This window comes from Aureobasidium pullulans, assembly GCF_000721785.1.
Source record: "Aureobasidium pullulans EXF-150 unplaced genomic scaffold scaffold_5, whole genome shotgun sequence".
Lineage (NCBI taxonomy): Eukaryota > Fungi > Ascomycota > Dothideomycetes > Dothideales > Saccotheciaceae > Aureobasidium > Aureobasidium pullulans.
In genome coordinates, this window is record NW_021941025.1 from 182,409 (window position 1) to 202,979 (window position 20,571).

The following is a 20,571-nucleotide window of genomic DNA, read 5'->3' on the forward strand; positions in this document are numbered from 1 at the left end:
TAGAATCTCGGCAGTCATACAGTGTATCAAAGAAGAACGAATTTAAGCATGTGGAAACATACCATAATGACAATTTTTCCAAGCCATTTCCATCAGAAGTACGTTGAAGAAGACTTTGGAGACTCCCGCGGACGCCGTTCGGACGCAACTTTTGCGGTGTCTTTGTTTGGCGAGGCGCGGTTGCAGAAGCTTGGACCAGCTCTTGTTACACTTTCCACCCTGTAAAACCATGCCCAGGTCATGCCAATGTTATTGAAAGGAGAGTATGACGTGAGGATTCCGATTGAGGTACTAGGCCTTGGACAATGAGACAGGTTTAGCACAAGGTGGTTGGAGTCACGTCTCGATTTATGGCAAGGGGACAAGCGAAGTGAGAACAGATGACATAACTCCACAATGAGCACACCACATTCAACTCTTCCAAGCCCAGAATATATCCGAATTCTCAAGTTAAGTTTGGTATAGATTCAATCGTGTTACAGGGCTATTTTCCAGCACTCTGTCCATCAGCAGTGACAATGTTCACTGCCGAGGAACATCTCGACAAGCACACAGGTGTGCATCCCGTCGAAGTAAATCCCCAGTCATCATGAGCATCAGGCTGACTCTGCAACCAATCCGAAAACTGTTTGCGCTTAAAGTCGTTACGTGAATTGGGATTGCAATCTCTCTTCCCTTTTGCCTTTCCGCTCCTGTCGATGTTGTGGGTCGTGATGATGATCTCTTCCTCTGAATCGTCTGATCTGATTCTTCCGTGCTGGGATCTACGATTTTGCGGACTTTCAAATGGCCAAGGTGTGCTCGGGCGTACTATGAAGTCGCTGTGGGCGAGAGAGGTGGGAATGGACAACGAGCTGAAGCATACCGCAGCGACTTCGTGCTCGAGATATTCGTTGCCTTCCCAAGATTGCAAAACAGGTCTATCGATGTTTTGAGGAGGGTTCGAGGGCTTGACGGCGTCGTCGTTCCTGAGGTTTCCTCCATAAGACAGTGCCCAGATTGATTGTCAAGCTAACTCACTGCTTGAAACATGATATCTCGGACACCTCCGAATGATCGTCTTCGATAATCTGTGGTGTCATGGTCTTGCGGACTTTGAGGTGTATATATCTTGACTTTTGTGCTTTTTGTGACCGCAGTCGTGGCTTTATATATCAAGGCACGATTACCGTCGGCTTCCAGCATTTTGGTAGATCGCTGATCAGGAGAGCGAGTAGGGCATGATAGCAAAACCTTCGCATGAGGTGGGTGAGATGATCGCTGCCACTGGGTCGCCATCTCGATCGGTCCGGAGCTGCGTGTGAATCAGGTCATAGATGGGGTGACAGTCTTGGTCTGAAAGGTCAGAGAGTACATTTTCCAAACAAGTTTACAAGGGTCGAGCTTCCCGAGGTTTATGTATCAAGGTACTTACCTGTGCAATATTGTAAAAGATGGATGAATTAGTCTTTGGCTTCCGCCACGGAGCTGTGGTCCGAGATTGTCGGCTAACAACTGGCGCATGCCGAATCTCAACCGAAGAAACAAGGCAGGATGGCTGAATTGGGAGCTCACACCACAGGACCCTTCATCTCGTTCCTGCAACACATGAGCACAAAATAGCTTGATTGGTTTCATGAGGACCTGGTGATACGGAGGAGAACTCCGAGGATGCACCCGAAGACAAGCGACTTCTGGCGACTTGCTCCAACGGACCTTCTCCCGAGATGGAGGCAGCCAGCTTGGTGATGGTAGAATGGCATTGACAAAAGGGACTTGACAAAGTTCTGAACAATCGACCAACGGTCTTCACAACACCACATCGGGCTCGCATGCCTGGACTCCAGAAACATGGCGTGGATTGCATTTCAGAACCTCGGAGCAAACTTCTGCTGGAGTCCATGGCAAATGGACCCTGCAGTGACCCCTCTTCATGACGCGAACTTCAGCACCGGCCGTTGCGGACAGGGTACAAGTAACATCAAACACTCTCGCAAACGACACTGCAGGGATGCCTGCTTGTGTGTGATGCCTGCAACATTGGTTGGAAGATCTGGTGATGAGAACACTGCATGTCACGCCATGAATTCGGACGAACGCAAAACCACCCACTCCTTTCAGAGCGATAAACGTGGTACAATGGAGAGTATTGATTTGATCTTGGGTATGACTGGTGGACATTGTACCAAGCACCTATAGAACTACTCTGCTTCCCAATTTTAGGAAACGCAAACTCTCTTCACTTCATCCTCACAAGTGAGCATCACGAACGCCCATAAGTTCTCCCTGATTCCACTGTCGCCACTCGCAGCGATACGCAACAAGAAAGACCTCAACCATCAAGCAAGCCGATACTCACGATGGGTCTTGTCTGGCCCTCTCCCATGTCGCAATATCCTGCAGACTTCGACCTACCTATCGTCGACCACGTCCACGCCCGCCACCGAGGTCTACATTGGCCATTCCAAAACAACTTGCGACTCGACCAGGAAACTTTCTATCCAGATGTCGACGTTCGGGATTACGACACCGGCTACGCCATCGACATGGAACTCCCAGGTCTGGAAGACAAGCGCAACATCAAAGTTGAATGGACTTCCAAGCACGACATTATGATCAGTGGACACCTTGCCCGAACCAGCTTGCCCTCAGCCGTCAAGCGTCAGGATGCCAATGGAAAGGAAGATACAGACAGATCTACCAAGGCCGCCGACAAGGACAATAAAGAAGATGGACTGACTCCAACGCTTTTGGTCAGCGAGCGCAAGACCGGCCACTTTCGTCGCAAGTTTCACTTGCCGATGGAAGTGGATGCCTCCAATCTGAGAGCGAAGCTGGAGAATGGCCTTTTGAAGATCAGAGTTGATAGAGTGAAGATGGATGAGAGGACTTCTGGTCAGGCGCAGATCGAGTAATGGCCTTGTCATGATGTAGCGCATGTCTTGCGCAAGGAGAAACTTCGCATACTAATTGAAGTGGCTGTTATGGGTAGCATCCCGTATATCATATGAAAACTTGCCTGAACAGTAAGGCATTGCAGCACTCCTCTGAAGGCATGATTTATCTTCGAGTGTCTTGACCTTGTCAGGCGTGTTTCGCCATGTCTCTATGGAAGAGCACCATTACTGGCACCATGGGGGTTTCCTACCTCCCCGTGTGCTAGACTCTGTCACACTCTTAAATATAGAAATGCATGATTTCAGCATTGTGAGAGGTAGCCTCCACGGAGAGCACAATAGTGAGCCTCTTTCTAAGGATAACTAGACCGATATTAGAGATATTGTGCATTTTTACAGTCCGAACGGCCCCAGGGATGCCCGTGAGAAATGCCTAGACTCGACGGTCTCCAGGAGAATTCAAGCTATCAGCCGATGAATCATGATTGCTATATACAGCCTGCAACAAGAGCGACAATTCCCATCAGTGATACCGTCACAAAAGCACTGCCAACCTCGGATACTCGAATGGTTCCGCTTGTTTCACCTCCCTTCTGGCTTCTGCAAGCCATGTTCGGTGCCTCAGCAGCGCTGCTCACATTGGCCGGGTTACAAGTCAAAGCTTCAGCCGTGGCTTCATCCGCCTTCACTATATTGATAGTCCCCACGATGTCATCAGGATCCTGAGGGGACCCAGTGGGCGTGCAAGCTTCAACTATGATCCCGTCCATCACTGCTGCATTGCCGCTGGGACAACCTCCAAGAGTGCCTGAAATGCAACGAAGAGTTGGTGTGAAGATTACATATCCCGCGGTGCCGTTCTCGAACCGCTGGGTTGTAGATGAAATGTCGTTGGTCATTGATTCCTCGAACGTGACAGAGGTGTCTGAAGAGCTGATCAAAGCAAATATGTCGGAGACGGTGCCGTCGGCCAGGCTCGAGATATTCAAAGACCTGTCTACGGTGACAAAGCCGCCCACAGGGATGTCACATGGCGAGCGACCGGTACAGACTATGCCAGCACTGATTGTGAATGGCGAAGGACCTGGACGAGTGTAGGATCTTCCGTCGGTGTCGAAGGTGGAGCAGGTTGCACGGTTTTCGAATATGTTTGTAGCCAGGGCCGTGAGAGGCATGAGACATGAGATGCCGAGCAGAGAGAGTGTAGGTGACATGCTGCTGGGTCTGGGGCTCTGAGAAATGACTTGGGTGAATTGAGCAAGGAATTGACAAAGCAAGATGGAGAAGAGATGCGACGTGTATCAGTTGAACATTTTCATACTGTACGCTCGGCAGGCATCTCCTGGTTACATCAGAGCTGTCCACCCTGGCGAAGTACGGGCGTAAGTATTCGACCTCAGACGTCAGCGTCCCTGATCTCCCTGAATTTGATTTCTCCCCGTGTGCAACATTTTGTTACACCACGCTTCTCCAGCAATCATTTTTCGTGATGTCAAAGCTGTAGAGGGGCAGGATATTCTTAGAGTGCAACAATCCAGAGAGATAAGCCCGCTGACGGGCTCTCAATGGTATGAGCGACTCTGTTATGACTGATATGAGAATCACTGAGCACATGGGGAGGTTCTATCTCGTACGGACTGTGCTTGGCAAGACTCCACCGTTGGCGCCAAGCAAGGACTCAGTGATCTTCGAATCCTTTCAATAGTCCCTACTTGTCATCAACTGGTTGCTGCATCCTGGTTCAGAGGCTCTTATCCCTCCTGAGTATGTAATCATTGTCACCAAAGCTTCGCAAAGAACTGCCACAGAATCTCCGCATAGACGTAGCCTTGCAACGCATATCGGTGTAAGCGGCCTGCCAAGATCTGTTCACCACCGTGAATCGTGTCAGTCTTGTGTCGATTGCCACCGTTGCTTGGGTAATCAGAGATAAAGCTTCTTGCGGTATGAGAGACATCACATAATCGATTCTGTCCGAGAAAATTGCGTTCCATGTTCAAGTGACCCAGAAAGATAGCGGCAAGAAAGCGTGTCAAACGATGCCGTACATGCGGATAATCTTCGGACCTGCGGCCTTGACCTGAAAATTGATGACGAACTGACTGAACTTCCTTCTTGTCATATTTCAGAAGCCGGTCAAGAATCCCAAGCACGTCTGGCATAACACCAGCTTTGTCTACCGTCAGACCTATGTCTTTGCCTGTGTTGCGTCCTCGAAACATACCCTCGGCCTAGCTTCTCCGATGCAGCGTGAACAAGCAGACAATCAGCCTTTCAATTCTACCGATGTCAAATAGATCCTTCGGATATCTGGCCTCGGTTGAGTTCAAGGTCGTGTGACGCAGGTAGAGGCATGATAAGCAGCATTGGCAGTCCCACAAACCGGGTAGATCCCAGCGGGAAGGATGCGAGCCCTAAACCAATGCAAGACGTGAGGTGGGGTATACCACCATCATTGGTGGAAGGAGCGATCATTTTCCCTGCGGGGCCCCAGATTTGAACCGAGTTGACAATACGACAAGGTACTGCTCCGGAGGGTGATGAAAATGTACGTCTCACTGATCAACAATATATAACTCGGATCTGATCCGAATGAATTGTGGAGATACGCCGCTCTACAAGATCGGTTGACAGCAAACATGAAACCCAAGGTCTATCAATTCTTTCTGGCTCTTTTTGCTGCCTTTGGTAGTTTTCTATACGGATTTGACCTTGCAGTTATTGCCTCAGTCGTAGCTTCCGACTCTTTCGAAGATGAATTCCTCCACACCAATGCTACTACCAGAAGTGGCACCATTGTTTCTCTCTTTACTGCTGGCGCCTTCTTTGGTTCTTTCGTTGCCGGTTTCTGTGATCCTCTCGGTCGTCGTGGTACCCTTGCACTCGGCGGATGTTTGTTCCTGGTCGGCGGCGTTCTTCAAACTGCTGCTAAAGCTGTGGAGATGCTTTACATTGGTCGTCTGATCGCCGGATTTGGTATTGGCATCTTGGTCATGATTATCCCACTGTTTCAAGCCGAGATCGCTCATGCAAGTATCAGAGGTATCTTGACTTCTCTGCAGCAAACCATGCTCGGCATTGGAGCTCTTTGTGCTTCATGGATTGGATATGGCTGTTTCACTCACTGGGCAAATACCGGCAACTCCGCTCAATGGCGAATCCCGTAAGCACTCCAAGACTCGTGCTTGACACCAAGTACTGACGCAATGCAGTCTCGGCCTTCAAATGGTTCCAGCCATTGGACTTGTCGCGTTCATTTACACCTTTCCCGAAAGTCCACGCTGGCTTATCGACCATGGCAGACCAGAAGAAGGCCTTCGTAACCTTGCCAGACTGCATTCTAACGGTGACATCAACGATGCCTACGTCCGCGCCGAATTCGACATTATGCAAGCTCAAATCAGTGAAGAGCATGAACACGCCGCAAAATCGTACAGAGAGCTCTTCCGTAATCGCTCGAATACCCGAAGGATCATCTTGGCTTGCGCATGTCAGGTGTCTACCCAGATGACAGGTGTCTCGGCGATTCAATACTTCTCTCCTGCCATCTTTGCACAGATTGGTATCTCCGCTGGAAACACGCTTCTGTACCAAGGCATCAACTCAATCATCGGCGAGCTCGCTCAATTCATATTCTTCTTTCTCATCGACCGTGTTGGCCGTCGCCCACTTCAGATTGGAGGAAATCTTGCTTGCGCAGTCGCATTCATCATCGGGGCTGCTTTGTTGGCGGAATATCCACCTTCCACCACGAACAATGCCGCACATTGGGCCTTCATCGCTGCCAGTACATGGCTCTTCAACTTCTGCTTTTGTGCTTCAGGCACAATGTCTTGGATTATTCCCGCCGAGATCTTCAACACGGCTACAAGAACAAAGGGTGTTTCGCTGGCGACTATGTTGTCATTCGCATTCAACACTATGATCGGTCAAGTCACACCCATCGCCCTGGCAGCTATAGGCTGGAAATTCTACATCCTGTTCATTGTTTGTGATGTTGGAAATGCGGTATTCTTTTACCTGTTTTTGCCAGAGACCAAGGGGTTGACTTTGGAAGTGATGGATGATTTGTTTTCCAATAGTGCGTGGATTGTACCCGGAAGTACATGGCAGCCTAGTGTGGAGGTTGATGTCAACTACCTGGCTGCAAAGACAAGCTTCCTTGAGGAGGGGGGTGTTGAGAAAGGAACGGTGCAGCTGGTAGAGGTTGAGAAGGTGTGAAGCGACCAAGCATCGGGATCTTTCAAGTTTTAGCTCCTGAGTGTCCACATAAGTCTCGATAGGAATGTTCAATTATCGTCGCTGCTGTTTAACCTTGTGTTCTCATAAATCTATGCACTTTCGTTGACAACGTGAGGCGATTTTTCGGCTCCTCGGCTAAAGCTGCACAGACCACTCGGCTAACCCCTCTTCTTTCAGAATCCGCTTTCCAGTCGATTTCGCTTATCAGCTATCGTGACAGCTTCCTGTTATGGATGTGCCGAAGGATTGCATCTGGGCGTCTTCTTGTGATTGGCTCATGAGGTTCGGTAGTGTAAATAGTACGCTCAGGCAGCAGTCTGATTGCGACTTCATCATCATGCTTCAAAAGCACCACCTGCGACACCAATCCTGAATGTGCTTTTCATCAGCACTTTGAAGACAATCATTGCTGAAATTCGACACACGGCTTGGGGAAAATCAGACTTCACTGTCGCTACCGCTGCCATTGTCTGTGCTTTTTGCTCCTATCATCATGTCATATGAGAAGGCAGAGATGGAAGAGCATAGCTCTTTTGCTAGAGTGGACACTGCACCAACCAGCTCATATCGACCTCGCTTGCGCCATTCGCTCATGATCTTCGCGATGTGCTCGACAGTATTTCATTGGCTAGGCGGGGCAAGTTACCTCCTCCCATCCGTCGGCCAAGACGAACAGCAGAGCCCAGCGGAGAACAAGACATTCAGTTGGGACACTGTAGAGCCCTCGACATCACTGGAATACTCTTCCTGCTATGAAGGCTATCAATGCGCGAAGCTCGAACTCCCCATGGACTATTGGAACGGCACAACGGACGCCATGGTGACTCTTGCCTTGGTCAAAAAGCCAGCTGCTGTACCTGTCACTGATCCTCGATACGGCGGCGTTATCCTGATGAATCCCGGTGGACCTGGTGGTCATGGTGTCGGATTCATCCTCAGAGTTGGAGAGCAACTCAGCAGCCTACTCAACTTCCCTGGCGACGATGGTGATGATGGCAAACAATTCGACCTGATCTCCTTCGATCCGAGAGGAGTGGGTTTGTCCACACCCAGACTTTCGTGTTTCCAAGGCAATACAATTCTTGAACAAGCCTGGCTTGTTCGTGAGTGGGAGGAAGGATCTTTCAATGCCTCTGACATTGCATTTGGTCGACTCTGGGCCATGTCCAAAGCAAGAGTAGAGAGTTGTGCTATTACCTCTGAAGAGCCTGACATCAAGAGATATGTCACCACGGCCTATGTCGCCCGAGACATGCTAGAGATCGTTGAGAAGCATGATGCTTGGCGAGCTCAAGAAGCGAGACGACTGTCAGCATCTCAACACCACGAGGCGATTGATGCTCATCACTTCGAATACCAACCCGGAACGGCAAACCTGCAGTATTGGGGATTCTCCTATGGCACATACCTCGGTTCAGTATTTGCTGCCATGTTTCCCGAACGAGTTGAGCGTCTCGTACTAGATGGTGTTGTTGATGTCGTCGACTATCAACAAGCAGCATGGGCCACCAACCTGGTAGATACGGAAAAGACGATGGATTCATTTTATCGCTTCTGCGCTGAAGCAGGCTACCCTGCCTGCGCACTGGCAAACTCTCATGGAAAGACAAGGCCCGAAGAAGTCAAGCAACGAACTTTCGACATCATGCAAAACCTCCACGAGAATCCACTGGCAGTCATAGGTCCAAACCCTGAAGTCATCACCTCGAACGACATACGCATGTTGATCTTCCGGAGTTTGTACAAGCCGATGACAGAGTTTCCCGTCCTCGCGAATACCCTTGCCGAATTGGAGTCTGGCAACGGAACCAATGCCGCACAAATGTTATGACCTCATCACGCCATGAATTGTAAAGCGACTTCAACCAACGATCTGCCTAACTCACCCGATGCAGAGATCGGAATCGCATGTACTGACGGCGACGATCAGACCAAAATGAACAAAACGACATTCGCAAGTTTCGTTGACGAGCTTGCGGAAGTCTCACCCACTATCGGCGATATCTGGGCATCTATCCGGATGAGTTGTATACACTATCCATTACGTGCCGTCCATCGATTCACAGGTCCTTGGGAAGCGACAACTGCGCATCCAATCCTCTTGATAGGCAATACCGCAGATCCTGTCACACCCCTCAACGATGCTTTGAGAATGTCTGATCGATTGGCTGGTAGTGCGACCTTGATTCAAGATTCTGCGGGACATTGTTCGTTGAGTGCGTATAGTGAATGTACTGCAAAGTTTGTGAGGCAATACTTCCACACGGGCAAGCTGCCACCAGCCAACACGACTTGTGCGGTCGATGAGAAACCTTTTGAGGTTAAAGAGGCTGCGATGAGGACCATTGCTCATGAGCAGCATAAGGATATTGCTGATGCCTTTTTCAAGTTTGGAGTGGGTCGACGTGTCGGAGGAACTGGTTGAATTTCGAGCTTTGTTGCACATCGTTGATGTCTCTGTGGACAAGGAACATTACGTACACTCTATGTATCGGTGCAATGAAATTCGACCTTGTCTGAACCCTGCGTCAAAGTTGAGCATGAACAAAGATGAGAGAAACAAGAAACAAAGTCGCTTCAGACTTCTAGAACCTCCGAATGACCGCCCATGAACGCAGTATCAAAGCCAGTCTCGTTCATCCAAGAATTGATCATATATCAAGCAGAAGAACCAAGAGACGCAAACTTATCACTCCTCTTCTGAATCTTCTCTTCGCGCATCCAGAGCTCATAGAAAGGCCCAATACTAGCAATTGTGTCAGTTCTTTGAAACATCATTCCAAAGATGTTGACATACCTCGTCTCATCCACAAAGTTCATGATGAACCTGGCATCTTTGTCGAGGCTTTCCTTGGTCATAGAGGGTTCGGGCAGTACGCCAACAATCAGTGTCTTGATATAGGCACCGTCAATCTGAACGCCCGGAGGTGGAGACTTCAGCTTCTCGCGGATTTAGCCAAACAGCCGCTGTACATTCTGAGCGTCAAGCGTAGCGCGCAATGCCTTGAGGCTCTCAGGACGAAGTTGACTGCAAGGGATCATGACGAGTGCGAGAAAGTGCAAAGAGTTGAAAGTGGCGATGGATGTCTCTTTGGTGGTGTGGTAGGCGGGACACTTGTTGGATAGCTTGCAGCCGTTGGAAGGGCAACGTATATAGTAGCATTGATTGAACTTTGCGGCCTTGCAGCAAGAACATGGAGATTTGTGGTTACACTCCAGGTCCAGAAGCCAGCAGGTGATGCAGATAGCATGGGCATTCTGTGCTTCTCCCAAAGAAGGTGCGTTTGTGAATTTGATATAGTTGTTTGGCGTGACACGGGAATTTTTGCGGAGGTTTGTTGCTGGCATTGGTTTGTCTCTGGGGCCGACGCCTTTGCCGTGAGTCGTTCTCGGGTCGATTTTTTTGAGCTTTCCGATCTTTTCCTGTAACAGTTCCGAAGAGATTGTGATCAGTGTTTTGGATGGATGGCCTTGATCGACGGGAGCATCTTCCAAATCCTTGCTTAGGGATGTCGCTTGATCACTTGCTCCATGAACGCTCTGATGTTGTTCTTGTATAGTTGAGGCGGCGCAAAAATTGTTGGTGCTCGAGCTCGTAGAGCGTTGGCTACTATAGCCTTGACAGTCAGGAGCAGCAGTAACTCCAGTTCTAGCAGTATCATGGTGTTTGACTAGAACAAGAGATTGAGCATCGTGGTGATTGAGGGAGCTGACATTCGAAGGGGCGATAGCAACAATGGGGTATGTTGTGGGTATGGGAGCAGCGTTAGAAGGAGCTGTGTCTCGACTAATAGTCTACGATCAAGTTAGTGATTGGTCAAGAATTATTTGCGTATATAGCACTAACGATCAAGGAAGGCATGGTGTTCAGAGCGTAGATCAAGTCGGTTTTGTCGATGCGTCCATGGTTTGCGATTTGATCTAGCACAGCAATCACCAGATCTTGCCTAAGCCACACAAACGTTTGATCAATAGACTAGGTGGGAGGAGTGTTAGACTCTTCGCTTTGAAGGGATGACATCGCCCCTGGAAGAAAGGAAGATTAGTAGTAGTTTGGTAATGTTTGAAGGAAACTTGATATGCGCACTTAATTCTAACAGTGTGTTGAAAGATCTTGGCGTTATCTTGAAATAGCAAAAGAAGACTAGCTAATTTTACAGTTGCCAGGTGAGATTCGGGATATTGGTTGTTGTTGTTGAACTGCAAAAAGAAAGATTTAGCAGAGATTCGAACAAAAGAGATGGAATCTGAGCCAATAGTATGAGCTGCTTGCCTGACAGGGGCTGCTCACAATCACGAGGGATACCTGACAGGCTCCCCGCTACACCACAGGACCGGATTCCACCTCCTTGAGGAATCGGGAAGTTTAGCGCTATATAATGGTTCAGAAACAACAGAGGGTTTCTTCCTTCCGTTTCATCGTTCTTCTAGCTCCATTGCTATTGTTACTTTATTCGTTGACTCTGCACACTTTTCCCCACGACTGCTTGGTTACAAGGCTGTTTCATCCCAACAGGCAGCCTGTGTTGAAACAAAGCATATGGCATCCGAAGTGGTAGCTAGCATAATGCGCCGGCATAACGATCACATACAAACTCGTAGAGATAGTGCTGGTTACTTTGGTACTTCTGGACTAGGGTGGTAACATGCAGTAGGTCACATCGACATACGTGTCACTGATTCACAAGAAGAGACCAGTCGCCAATCCAGATTGACGCTTGGAGAAAGTGATACCTCGACAAATTCCCGTTCCTCCATACCCACAACACAGATCGTATCTAGGCAACGGCTTCAGGCCGCATAAGTGGCAAGACATCGCAATACTTTCGCAGCATGCGGACCATCATAGTACACTCTGTTGCATCTTCTGTTCTCAGCTGAACCTCTCTCTTCGATTTTGAGCCGCTCTCCCTCCTGTTCCGCCACCGCATCTTTCATCATGCCGAAGAAATTAATGGCTTTGCCGGATGTGCTTGTATTTTTCTCCTCCCTCGGCACTGTGATATGGAAGGATGTGAGATTTCGGCATTCATTCCCGAGAGCGGAGAGAAGTAAGCTCCAAGTCGATTCATTTGTCAGAGTGATGCATCGGAAGCTAATCGTAATTAGCTGGTTCTTGCAGGTCGCAATCAATCTGAGAATGGTTTCTGCGCGAACAGAAAGATGGGACAGGTTGAGCTTCTTGAGCTGTGAGATGGCGCATATCGTAGGCACAACCGTATCCAAAGCGTTGGAACTGACGAGCTCCAATTCCTCGAGCATCACAGCCTGGCTGAAGATTTGTTCCAGCCACCAAGGCTCGACAATGTAACTTAACCTCACAGTGCGCAGTTCGGAGAAGTCTTTGCCTTTGTCTTGCAGCGAGAGCTCGAGTATCATTTCCCTGACGTCAGGATTGGAGATGGCTACTGATTCATCGCGCGGCAAGAACACCCACGAATCAGGCGACAAGTCAACATTTTTCTTATCCAACATCAACGAGATGATAGTAAGGTTTGTGTCTCCGAGTATGTTTCGTGCAATCGCAGTGACAGTTTGAATGGCTCCGGTGCGATGATGACTGAGAGCACCAGGAAAAACCAATGAATTAGCATCGGACATGGAATACTCTTGAATCTTGATGATTGTAGGCTTCAACTTGTGCTCTGATAGCATGTTATTGAGAACTTTCATTCCAGGAAGTGCTGAATTGACGATTCCTAGCTCATCCCATGGCCAGAGATTTGTTGAACCAGGTGCTGGTGGTTCTGACACGTTCCATGGGTCGTACTTTCTTGTGTCATCCTCGATACAAAGGATCTTGACATGACTGCTGATGTCTGGTCGTACGGCTAATTCGTTCAGACGCTGAAGATCATCGCCCATGAGACTAGTCGTCCAGGTTGAGAAGAACTGCTGCGCTGTCATGTCGAGCGTGCGGATATCTCTAGACTTGCATGCTGACTTGAAAGAAGCTCGCTCCGATAATTTTAGACACTGGGCTAATCTCTCAATCGTCTCGTTCGCGACACGATCAGTATCAGCAGTCGCCATCGTCTGGCTGGTTTTGGGGTTGTGGTGGGAGCCGTCCTTCGTCAGATATGTCTTGGATCCTTACATCTGCGTATCGCTGTGGTCGCGAGATGCTTAGGGATTCAAATGTCTCTTCGATTCTTGCAAATTCCAATTGCATTTTGGTCGCCTGAGTAGCTTGCAGAGAAGTAGGACTGAGCGACTGCGAGCTGAGCTCAGCCCCTCTTTTGCCGCCGAACCGCTGACTCAGCAACGCAACAGTGCAACATCGATACTTGGAAACCACTGCTGAAGCCTGTCATCATGATCTTGTATTTTGTGCATCATTCTGGGGGCATAAAGGAAAGATAGAGTGTGACGAGTGAGTATTGGAAGTCCTATCAGGACTTTTGCTGCATGTTTGGCAGAGCGACCTTCGCAAGCGCGTTCAGAACACCCATCAACGGTCATTAGAAAAAATGTTTGTCACTCTTCATGCATGGAACACTTCGCTTTCAAAACACCTGAGCGAATATAGAACACGAAATACATGACGGTGGAAGAACAAATCGAAACTCATACTGGAAATAAATGTCGTCGTGGTGGCCCTGTCCGCAAGTCTCCACGAGACGATAAGACACATCACACAATCTTCCACTTAATGCTACAACGAGTAGCCAATACCTTCCTCCAAAGTAGATGCTCCCTAACTGATCCCTCCGTCTAACAACCATGAAGTCATTAAACATCGCAAGCAGGCATCACATTAACGTAGGCTCTGGTAGCTGGTTCAGTAGTGGCCTTCAAAGGTGTCGTGATTATTTTGGCAAGACCAATGAGCAGGGAATTTTCGGTGAGAAGTAGCTCTGCAAGACCGAGACCAGGTGTCAAAGGTTGGTTGCAGACAGTCTTGAGAGCAATGCGAGAAACTCTTCCGGGGCCTCCGTTGATGAGAGCATCCTTGGCCAAAGCAAATGTGAGCGAGTTGATGAGCATACTCTCGTGAGTCCAGAAGCCGCCAGCTACAGTTCCGGCACAAATTGTCTGAACCTCATTGTTGGTGACTCCCACATTGCGAGCGTCAAGAAGAAATGCAGACGCGCCAGTGCCTTGCTGGGGCTGAACAATCAAGTCAAAGTTGGAGCTATAGAGAGTCGTGGTAGGAACATAAGCCGAGTCGCCGTTCTCGGATCGCAATGTCGTAATGAAGTTGGAGGCTCCAAGGTATCGCTGCTGAAGGACACTAAGAGGGCAAGGCAGTCCCTCAGGGCAGATAAGAGGAACCATGGTAGTGCCAGCATAGTCGGGTGAGATAGCAATGTGAGTTGTAGTGACTCGACGAGCGGATGGCCAGTATTTGAAAGCCCATTGAGTGTTGATGTTGCCTTGAGACCAAGCGATCACTGAGACATTACGAGAGGCAATGCTGCTAATGTAGTTGATAGCATAGGCAATAAATTCAGAGTTGGTCTGCGAATCATCAAGAAGAGATCCAGGGACATTGAGCCAAACGGCATCTGCGTACGATTGACCTTTGAGAGCGGGGATGAAGTTTCCTTGGAAAGTCTCGAAGCCAGTGTTTCCAGTACCGGGCATAAGAATTACGGGAGGTTTAGCACCGTATGTAAAGCCTGAAGGAATGTGAATAGCTGCTCTGAGAGTTGCTTCGTCAACGGTATAAGGTGCATCTCCGCATGCTTTCTGGGGATAGACAGAGCGACTGGGATTTCTAGGATTTCTGCGACTATGATAAGCTTTAGAAGATTACACACGAACGAGTCCAACTCACTTATTGTTCATGCTGTTGGCGGTCAGGTCCAAGTCAAGGAGACCACGCTTGTTGCTGTTTTGGGTCAGATATATGCTTTCAAACATAAACTTTCTTAACTTACACATCAGCGGTACCGTTGCCGTCAATCGATCCCAAAACACTCGACATGTCGGAGGAGGTCAGACCTTCGGCAACCAAGCTTGCTGCATATTCAAATGCGTTCGCAGATGGACGAGCCGAATAGATTGATGCTAGAGACTCGATAGCTGAAGCTGCAGCTACTGGTGTAGTGGTCGCGGTGACTGTTTGTACGGCAGATGAGATTGAAGACCAGGCATCCTGGCCAGCAATGTCACCATTGCCTACACCGGCGAGGACATTGCTGAGGTCCGAGACCACACCTCCTAGAAGGCCATTGTTGACATTGGTAGGCACCGGAGTGGGAGTGATCTCGGCAGCTGGAGCAGCAAGACCGAGGCCACAAAGAGGAGCAAGGATGGCAAGAGATCGCATGATGTGTAATCAGGGTAGAGAATATGGCTAGAGACATGATGACTGAAGACAGCGCTTCTCTTTATGCAAATCAGTTACTGCCGGACGTAATCGATGGTGGCTCCGAGCTCAAGTATGTCATCTTCATCCTCGGCACCTAGTAAATAGCCTTTCGAGAACTGGTACTTGGCCTTCTTGATTTGGGGGCGTATAGGAAGATGAATCCATAGACAGAGGTAACTATAACGTAGTTCAAGCCGCATCCAGTCGAGTTGGAGCGGATATGAGTTCCTCGCCTATAATCACCTCGTGCTTTCGCACGTAGTGGACGATAAATACACAATCTTTATAGCAGTGACCTTGGGGGGAAGGACCATTAGGGCATGCCAAGTGATTAGTATAAAAGGGCTGTCATATGCATCAACAGGGTAAAGCCTAAATCCAACGGGCTGTCAATATTCCAGTGTGCCTGTCTGCCAGGGTATAGGAGGCATGGCAGTAATTTCGCGATTGCAAGCTCGCCTATGGGTAAGTACTGCAATCGGTGGTTGACCAATCTCGCCCCCATCACTTCCGCTTTTCAAAGTCTCAGTGTCTCCAACAGCGAGTTGTTCGGTGTCTTGAGGCAGTAGCAGAGCAGCTGGCAAGAACCAGCGAGATGGTATTGATGCACAGGCTTGGTGTTGGACACGAAATCAGGCCGATGGCTTGTTGACAGGACCATGCATACACAAGGTGCTGATGATGGCTTGAGCTTTCATACCCGGCTCCCCCGGATGTTTGGTTGCGCCAGGGCAGAATAGCGCTTCGCTGTGTGTCCAGTAGTAGGCAAACGTACCGAGACACAGGATCTTGTTGACTTCAATGACGACTGAAGTGTTCTTTAGATGCGATGTAGAGTTTCCAACGAGCGCCTGTTCAGTGGCTTGTCTTTCGGCTGGCTTAGTTCTTGGAGCGCGGCGCGACGGTTGACGTCTGTGGGACTGCGACCAGGATTCCAAGCAGTATGTCACGCGTCAGAACGCTTTTCCACAGCGTTTTTGGACCATAAAACCTCAGAAGACATAATTGTTGATGATTGAAAGACGCTGCTGTCTGTCGGATGGCAGGTCGGCAGTGTTCGACTCAAGCTGTGGAATTCGACCTGTTCATCCGCGTTGTTAAAAAGACTGTAATCCTTGTCAATTCACGAGACAGAACCGTCTCTTATGATGAGCGCGAATACATGTGATGGAAGCTAAGCACGAGGAACAAGGACTTCTCTTTGCGACCTGTTCAAAGGAGCCTACCGGAGAGCCAAAAGAAGGACACACCGACGTTTGAAACACGGGCGCTGGCTCATGCCACGAGCTAAGCTGTCATTCAATGATGACGGCTGAATGGTGAAGCTGTAAGGTAGGTCCAGTCAGGAAACCGATAAGACTCAATGGTAGAGAGACGAAGGTGTTAAAGATCGGCCCTGGGGAACAGCCTTGCCAAGACCCTCGCTTGCACCGGCCTCGGGTGCTCCTTCCGAAATTCGTCGGGTTCCGGACCGCAACCACATCAACGTCAAGCCGGTGAGATTTTGTTCCAAGAGCAAGAGCTGGCTCGTTGTTGCCCGCGTCGAGATCTCTTGATGTGAGACACAAAGGTACAAGGGGCCCGATGTTTCTGCCAATAACACATAGCAAAAGTCGAATCTAATACAGACAGCATAGTCACAGAGATTCTGCAGGCTGCGCGCAACTATTCACTGGACAGCCTGGTCTAAAAGCACGATCATCATGGTAGACGCAGCAGCTACGTACTTCGCTTGACGGACGATCGAAGCCTCAGTCATCGCTATGGTCGCAGGCGCAGGCGGTCAACGGTAACTCTGTCAATGTATAAACAGTCATACCATCTGAAAATGTCCAGACTCTCGACCTGCGTAGACAAGTTATGCGAAGCACACCAAAATTACGCGAGAACAAAGGCAACCCACATGATCATGGCGCGGATGCTGTCAAAGCCCTGTTGTCAACCGACATGTTTCCAAAAATGGCTTCACACAACTTTACTCCCCCGAACTCGACCGCATCTTGCAAATTAGCTGGTATCACCAAGGGCTCAAGCATGATCCACCCAGACATGGCCACCAATCTGGGTATAATTTGAACCAACGCCCCTGTCATACCAGGCACGCTACAGTGTCTTCTTTCAGCTGCAGCCGATGAATCTACGATTGTATCTCATCGAGGGGGATACTTCCACCAATGATATGGTGATGACGCTCGCCAACGGTGCAGCAGGCGGAAACGAGGTTGATCTCCATAATTTGACGAGTTTGTCGCCTTGCAGATGACGCTCTTCGAATAAATTGCGATTGTTCGAAATGGTGAAGACGCTACAAAGTTCACTAATCAGTATGAAAGGCGCACCGTCTTAGCCTGCATGCAAACAAATCGTCTCCGTCAACACTCGCTCTGTCCTGCTTGAGACCGCCGCTTATGGCAAAGTCAGCGCATAAGGTGTGTTGCTTTGCTCTTGGGTCATTTCTTGATGATGCTCAAGTTGTGGACAAAGAGCAGTCGTTCCAGGATTGACGTCTGTCAGTTTGATCCCTGCATATATTTCGAAGAGGCTGGAATTGCTCGACAAGGGTATTCTAATCGATGTGGACTAGATCGTGGTTCAGGAGCCGATGCGACAGCAAGATGGCGAAGACGACAGAGATCTTGAAGAAGCCACTCACTGTTTTCAAATCACATACGACTTTGTGACAGTGGATGGAAACCTCCGAAAGCAAGATTCTCCTGCACCAGTTGCAACTAGGCACAATGTTGTATACGAAAGATGATCTCACCGCATCTGAACAGCCACTAAGGATGTCAGCTGGCTTTCCAAGGACTTGATAGAGCTGCTGATCTACAGTAGCGCTCTAGACCTCTGACAGGCCTTCAAAGAGCATTCTGACCGAGGGGATTGTTAGTAGTCAACGCCAGGGATCTCGGTTGTGGAACCGATGCACCATCAGAAGCCCCGTCGCAGTCCAGCTCAAGCGGCGAGCCCGAAGCGAGAAATCACTTTTTGCTTTACCTCCAATCTTCCTTCTGAGCTCGGGCATATACTCACCGACGAGACTGCTTGACTCTCCTGCTGGAAGCCGCGAACGACCATGGGATGAGATGATTCATGAACCATCAAGGCGAGCAAATTCCCCCAGATTACGTCCATTCGAGACTGCCGCTTCGTTGTTTCAGCAGTCTCGCGTGTAGACCCTGTACAACCTCACGGTTTCGGTCCGTCTCTGTCACCACATGTTCATAGGTAGATGAACCTCCGGTGGATATTCTGCCGCTGTCTCGTCTGTATCTCGTAAAAGTTCAGGTATCTTGACTACTCCAGGTAGCATCAACGTCTATATAGTTGCAATCTCAGGCTAAAACCCAGCAAGCACCTCAATCTAGGAGTAAGCCACACGTTATAGGACTATTCACAGCCACGCCGTGTATAGACGGCATGTCACTAGTTCTCGAAGCCGAGCCTCGCGTTTCAAACGTGTGGAGATCTTCTACTAGGACGGGAAGGTACCATGCGCTAGGTTCGCCTCGACTCAAAGTATAGTTTCATCACGACTTTAGCCAGACGACTTTCGGACTTGACAGACCAATCACCGTTCTTACTAATTCGAAGAAGGTCAAATTTAAGCATCATGTCGACATTAAGCTGTCTTTTACCCCACACTCTGAATGCACTCCACGTTTCGTTCGGCTATACAGAACTATTTTGTCAAGAGAATTCGAGCCACCACTCAGCCTGAAACCAGCAAAAGAATCTAATGATCGACAATGGACATGAGATTCTATACTCACCCGTACTCACGCGCTGATGGAAAGATATAAAGCATGAATACCACCACTGCTTGACACAATCCATCCGCCATCCAACCACTTTCTATTCACTCACTATCTTTTTCACCAACTCTTCAAGATGAAGTTCTCCATTGCTCAGGCCGGCCTGGTGTCGGCCACCATGCTTCTCGGCTCCGTATCTGCTCAGACTTGCGACCTTCCCGCTAAGCCTCAATGGTCCTCCACCACTGCTCTTGCTCAGCCCAAGAGCGGATGGGTCGCCATCAAGGATTTCACCACCACCTTCTTCAACGGCAAGCACCTTGTCTACGCCTCTTACCATGACAACAGCAACTACGGTGCCATGAACTTCGGTCTCTTCAGCGACTGGTCCCAGATGGCCTCTGCTCCTCAGAACGCCATGTCCTCGTCCGCTGTTGCCCCTACTCTCTTCCACTTCGCTCCCAAGAATGTCTGGATCCTTGCTCACCAGTGGGGACCTACCACCTTCTCGTACCGCACTTCTCAGGACCCCAGCAATGCTAACGGCTGGTCTGCTCCTCAGCCTTTGTTCTCTGGCAAGATCACCGGATCTTCCACCGGAGCCATTGACCAGACCGTTATCGGTGACAGCAAGAACATGTACTTGTTCTTCGCCGGTGACAACGGTAAGATCTACCGCAGTCAGATGGCCATTGGCTCTTTCCCCGGCAACTTCGGAACTGCTTCCACCGTTGTCATGAGCGACACCACCAACAACCTGTTCGAGGCCGTCCAGGTCTACACCCTCAAGGGTCAGAACAAGTACCTCATGATTGTTGAGGCCCAAGGTTCCGGCGGTCGCTACTTCCGCTCCTTCACCTCCACCAACCTCGGTGGTAGCTGGACTCCTCACGCTACTTCCGAGAGCGCTCCTTTCGCCGGCAAGGCCAACAGTGGTGCCACCTGGACCAACGACATCTCCCACGGTGATCTCGTCCGCACCAACGCTGATCAGACCTTCACCATCGACCCTTGCAACCTCCAGTTCCTTTACCAGGGTCGTGATGCCAAGTCTACTGCCACCTACGACAAGCTCCCTTACCGCCCGGGTCTTCTCACCCTCAAGAACCCCGTCAAGAAGTAAATTTCTTCGGTGGATGAATCTTAACCTTCGTGGTGTGTTTTGTTTTGTGGAAAGATCTTTGAGTGGTTGAAAGCTTTTGGCGGATCGGATCTTCTGGGTTTCTATCTTTCTGATATCAAAGTAGCATAGCAGTATTTCTTCGACAGGTTCGAGACATTGTCAATGCGAAAGGAAGTAACCCCCAGAGCTTGTGTTTTACCTCTAAGAGTGTGACTTTGTACTTCTCATTTGGCTTGGTATGCTCTACACCACAAATAC

The 20,571-nt window shown here is 49.3% G+C and overlaps 8 protein-coding genes across 8 annotated transcripts; 4 read left to right on the top strand and 4 right to left on the bottom strand.

Moving 5' to 3' along the window:
- Nucleotides 1-426: 426 nt before the first annotated feature.
- Nucleotides 427-1,095, bottom strand: M438DRAFT_343763 (uncharacterized protein). Its single transcript, XM_029905059.1, has 2 exons — nucleotides 1,021-1,095; nucleotides 427-968 (listed from the first exon to the last, which is right to left on the bottom strand). The coding sequence occupies exons 1-2, from the start codon at nucleotides 1,080-1,082 to the stop codon at nucleotides 485-487; spliced, it is 546 nt and encodes a 181-aa protein (XP_029762469.1). The 5' UTR covers nucleotides 1,083-1,095; the 3' UTR covers nucleotides 427-484.
- Nucleotides 1,096-2,471: 1,376 nt separating this feature from the next.
- M438DRAFT_261463 (uncharacterized protein) lies at nucleotides 2,472-2,843 on the top strand (the record flags this gene model as incomplete). The annotated part of the gene is made up of 1 exon (XM_029899782.1): nucleotides 2,472-2,843. A coding segment is annotated over one exon (372 nt), but the record flags the coding sequence as incomplete, so codon positions are not given.
- Nucleotides 2,844-3,502: 659 nt separating this feature from the next.
- M438DRAFT_242743 (uncharacterized protein) lies at nucleotides 3,503-3,982 on the bottom strand (the record flags this gene model as incomplete). Its single annotated transcript, XM_029899562.1, has 1 exon — nucleotides 3,503-3,982. A coding segment is annotated over one exon (480 nt), but the record flags the coding sequence as incomplete, so codon positions are not given.
- Nucleotides 3,983-5,080: 1,098 nt separating this feature from the next.
- M438DRAFT_403925 (general substrate transporter) lies at nucleotides 5,081-7,182 on the top strand. Its single transcript, XM_029909687.1, has 2 exons — nucleotides 5,081-6,039; nucleotides 6,089-7,182. Exons 1-2 carry the CDS (start codon nucleotides 5,516-5,518, stop codon nucleotides 7,095-7,097), a joined length of 1,533 nt encoding a protein of 510 aa, XP_029762472.1. The 5' UTR covers nucleotides 5,081-5,515; the 3' UTR covers nucleotides 7,098-7,182.
- Nucleotides 7,183-7,632: 450 nt separating this feature from the next.
- M438DRAFT_389965 (uncharacterized protein) lies at nucleotides 7,633-9,590 on the top strand (the record flags this gene model as incomplete). The annotated part of the gene is made up of 2 exons (XM_029909048.1): nucleotides 7,633-8,854; nucleotides 8,975-9,590. 2 exons carry the CDS (start codon nucleotides 7,633-7,635, stop codon nucleotides 9,541-9,543), a joined length of 1,791 nt encoding a protein of 596 aa, XP_029762473.1. The 3' UTR covers nucleotides 9,544-9,590.
- Nucleotides 9,591-11,876: 2,286 nt separating this feature from the next.
- On the bottom strand, nucleotides 11,877-13,151 carry M438DRAFT_292640 (uncharacterized protein; the record flags this gene model as incomplete). Its single annotated transcript, XM_029901789.1, has 1 exon — nucleotides 11,877-13,151. One exon carries the CDS (start codon nucleotides 13,149-13,151, stop codon nucleotides 11,910-11,912), a length of 1,242 nt encoding a protein of 413 aa, XP_029762474.1. The 3' UTR covers nucleotides 11,877-11,909.
- A 443-nt stretch (nucleotides 13,152-13,594) lies between these two features.
- Nucleotides 13,595-15,571, bottom strand: M438DRAFT_314658 (alpha/beta-hydrolase). Its single transcript, XM_029902614.1, has 3 exons — nucleotides 15,002-15,571; nucleotides 14,899-14,952; nucleotides 13,595-14,847 (listed from the first exon to the last, which is right to left on the bottom strand). Exons 1-3 carry the CDS (start codon nucleotides 15,391-15,393, stop codon nucleotides 13,851-13,853), a joined length of 1,443 nt encoding a protein of 480 aa, XP_029762475.1. The 5' UTR covers nucleotides 15,394-15,571; the 3' UTR covers nucleotides 13,595-13,850.
- A 3,644-nt stretch (nucleotides 15,572-19,215) lies between these two features.
- On the top strand, nucleotides 19,216-20,413 carry M438DRAFT_292644 (glycoside hydrolase family 62 protein). The gene has a single exon (XM_029901790.1). The coding sequence runs from the start codon at nucleotides 19,327-19,329 to the stop codon at nucleotides 20,311-20,313; it is 987 nt and encodes a 328-aa protein (XP_029762476.1). The 5' UTR covers nucleotides 19,216-19,326; the 3' UTR covers nucleotides 20,314-20,413.
- The last annotated feature ends 158 nt before the right edge of the window (nucleotides 20,414-20,571 follow it).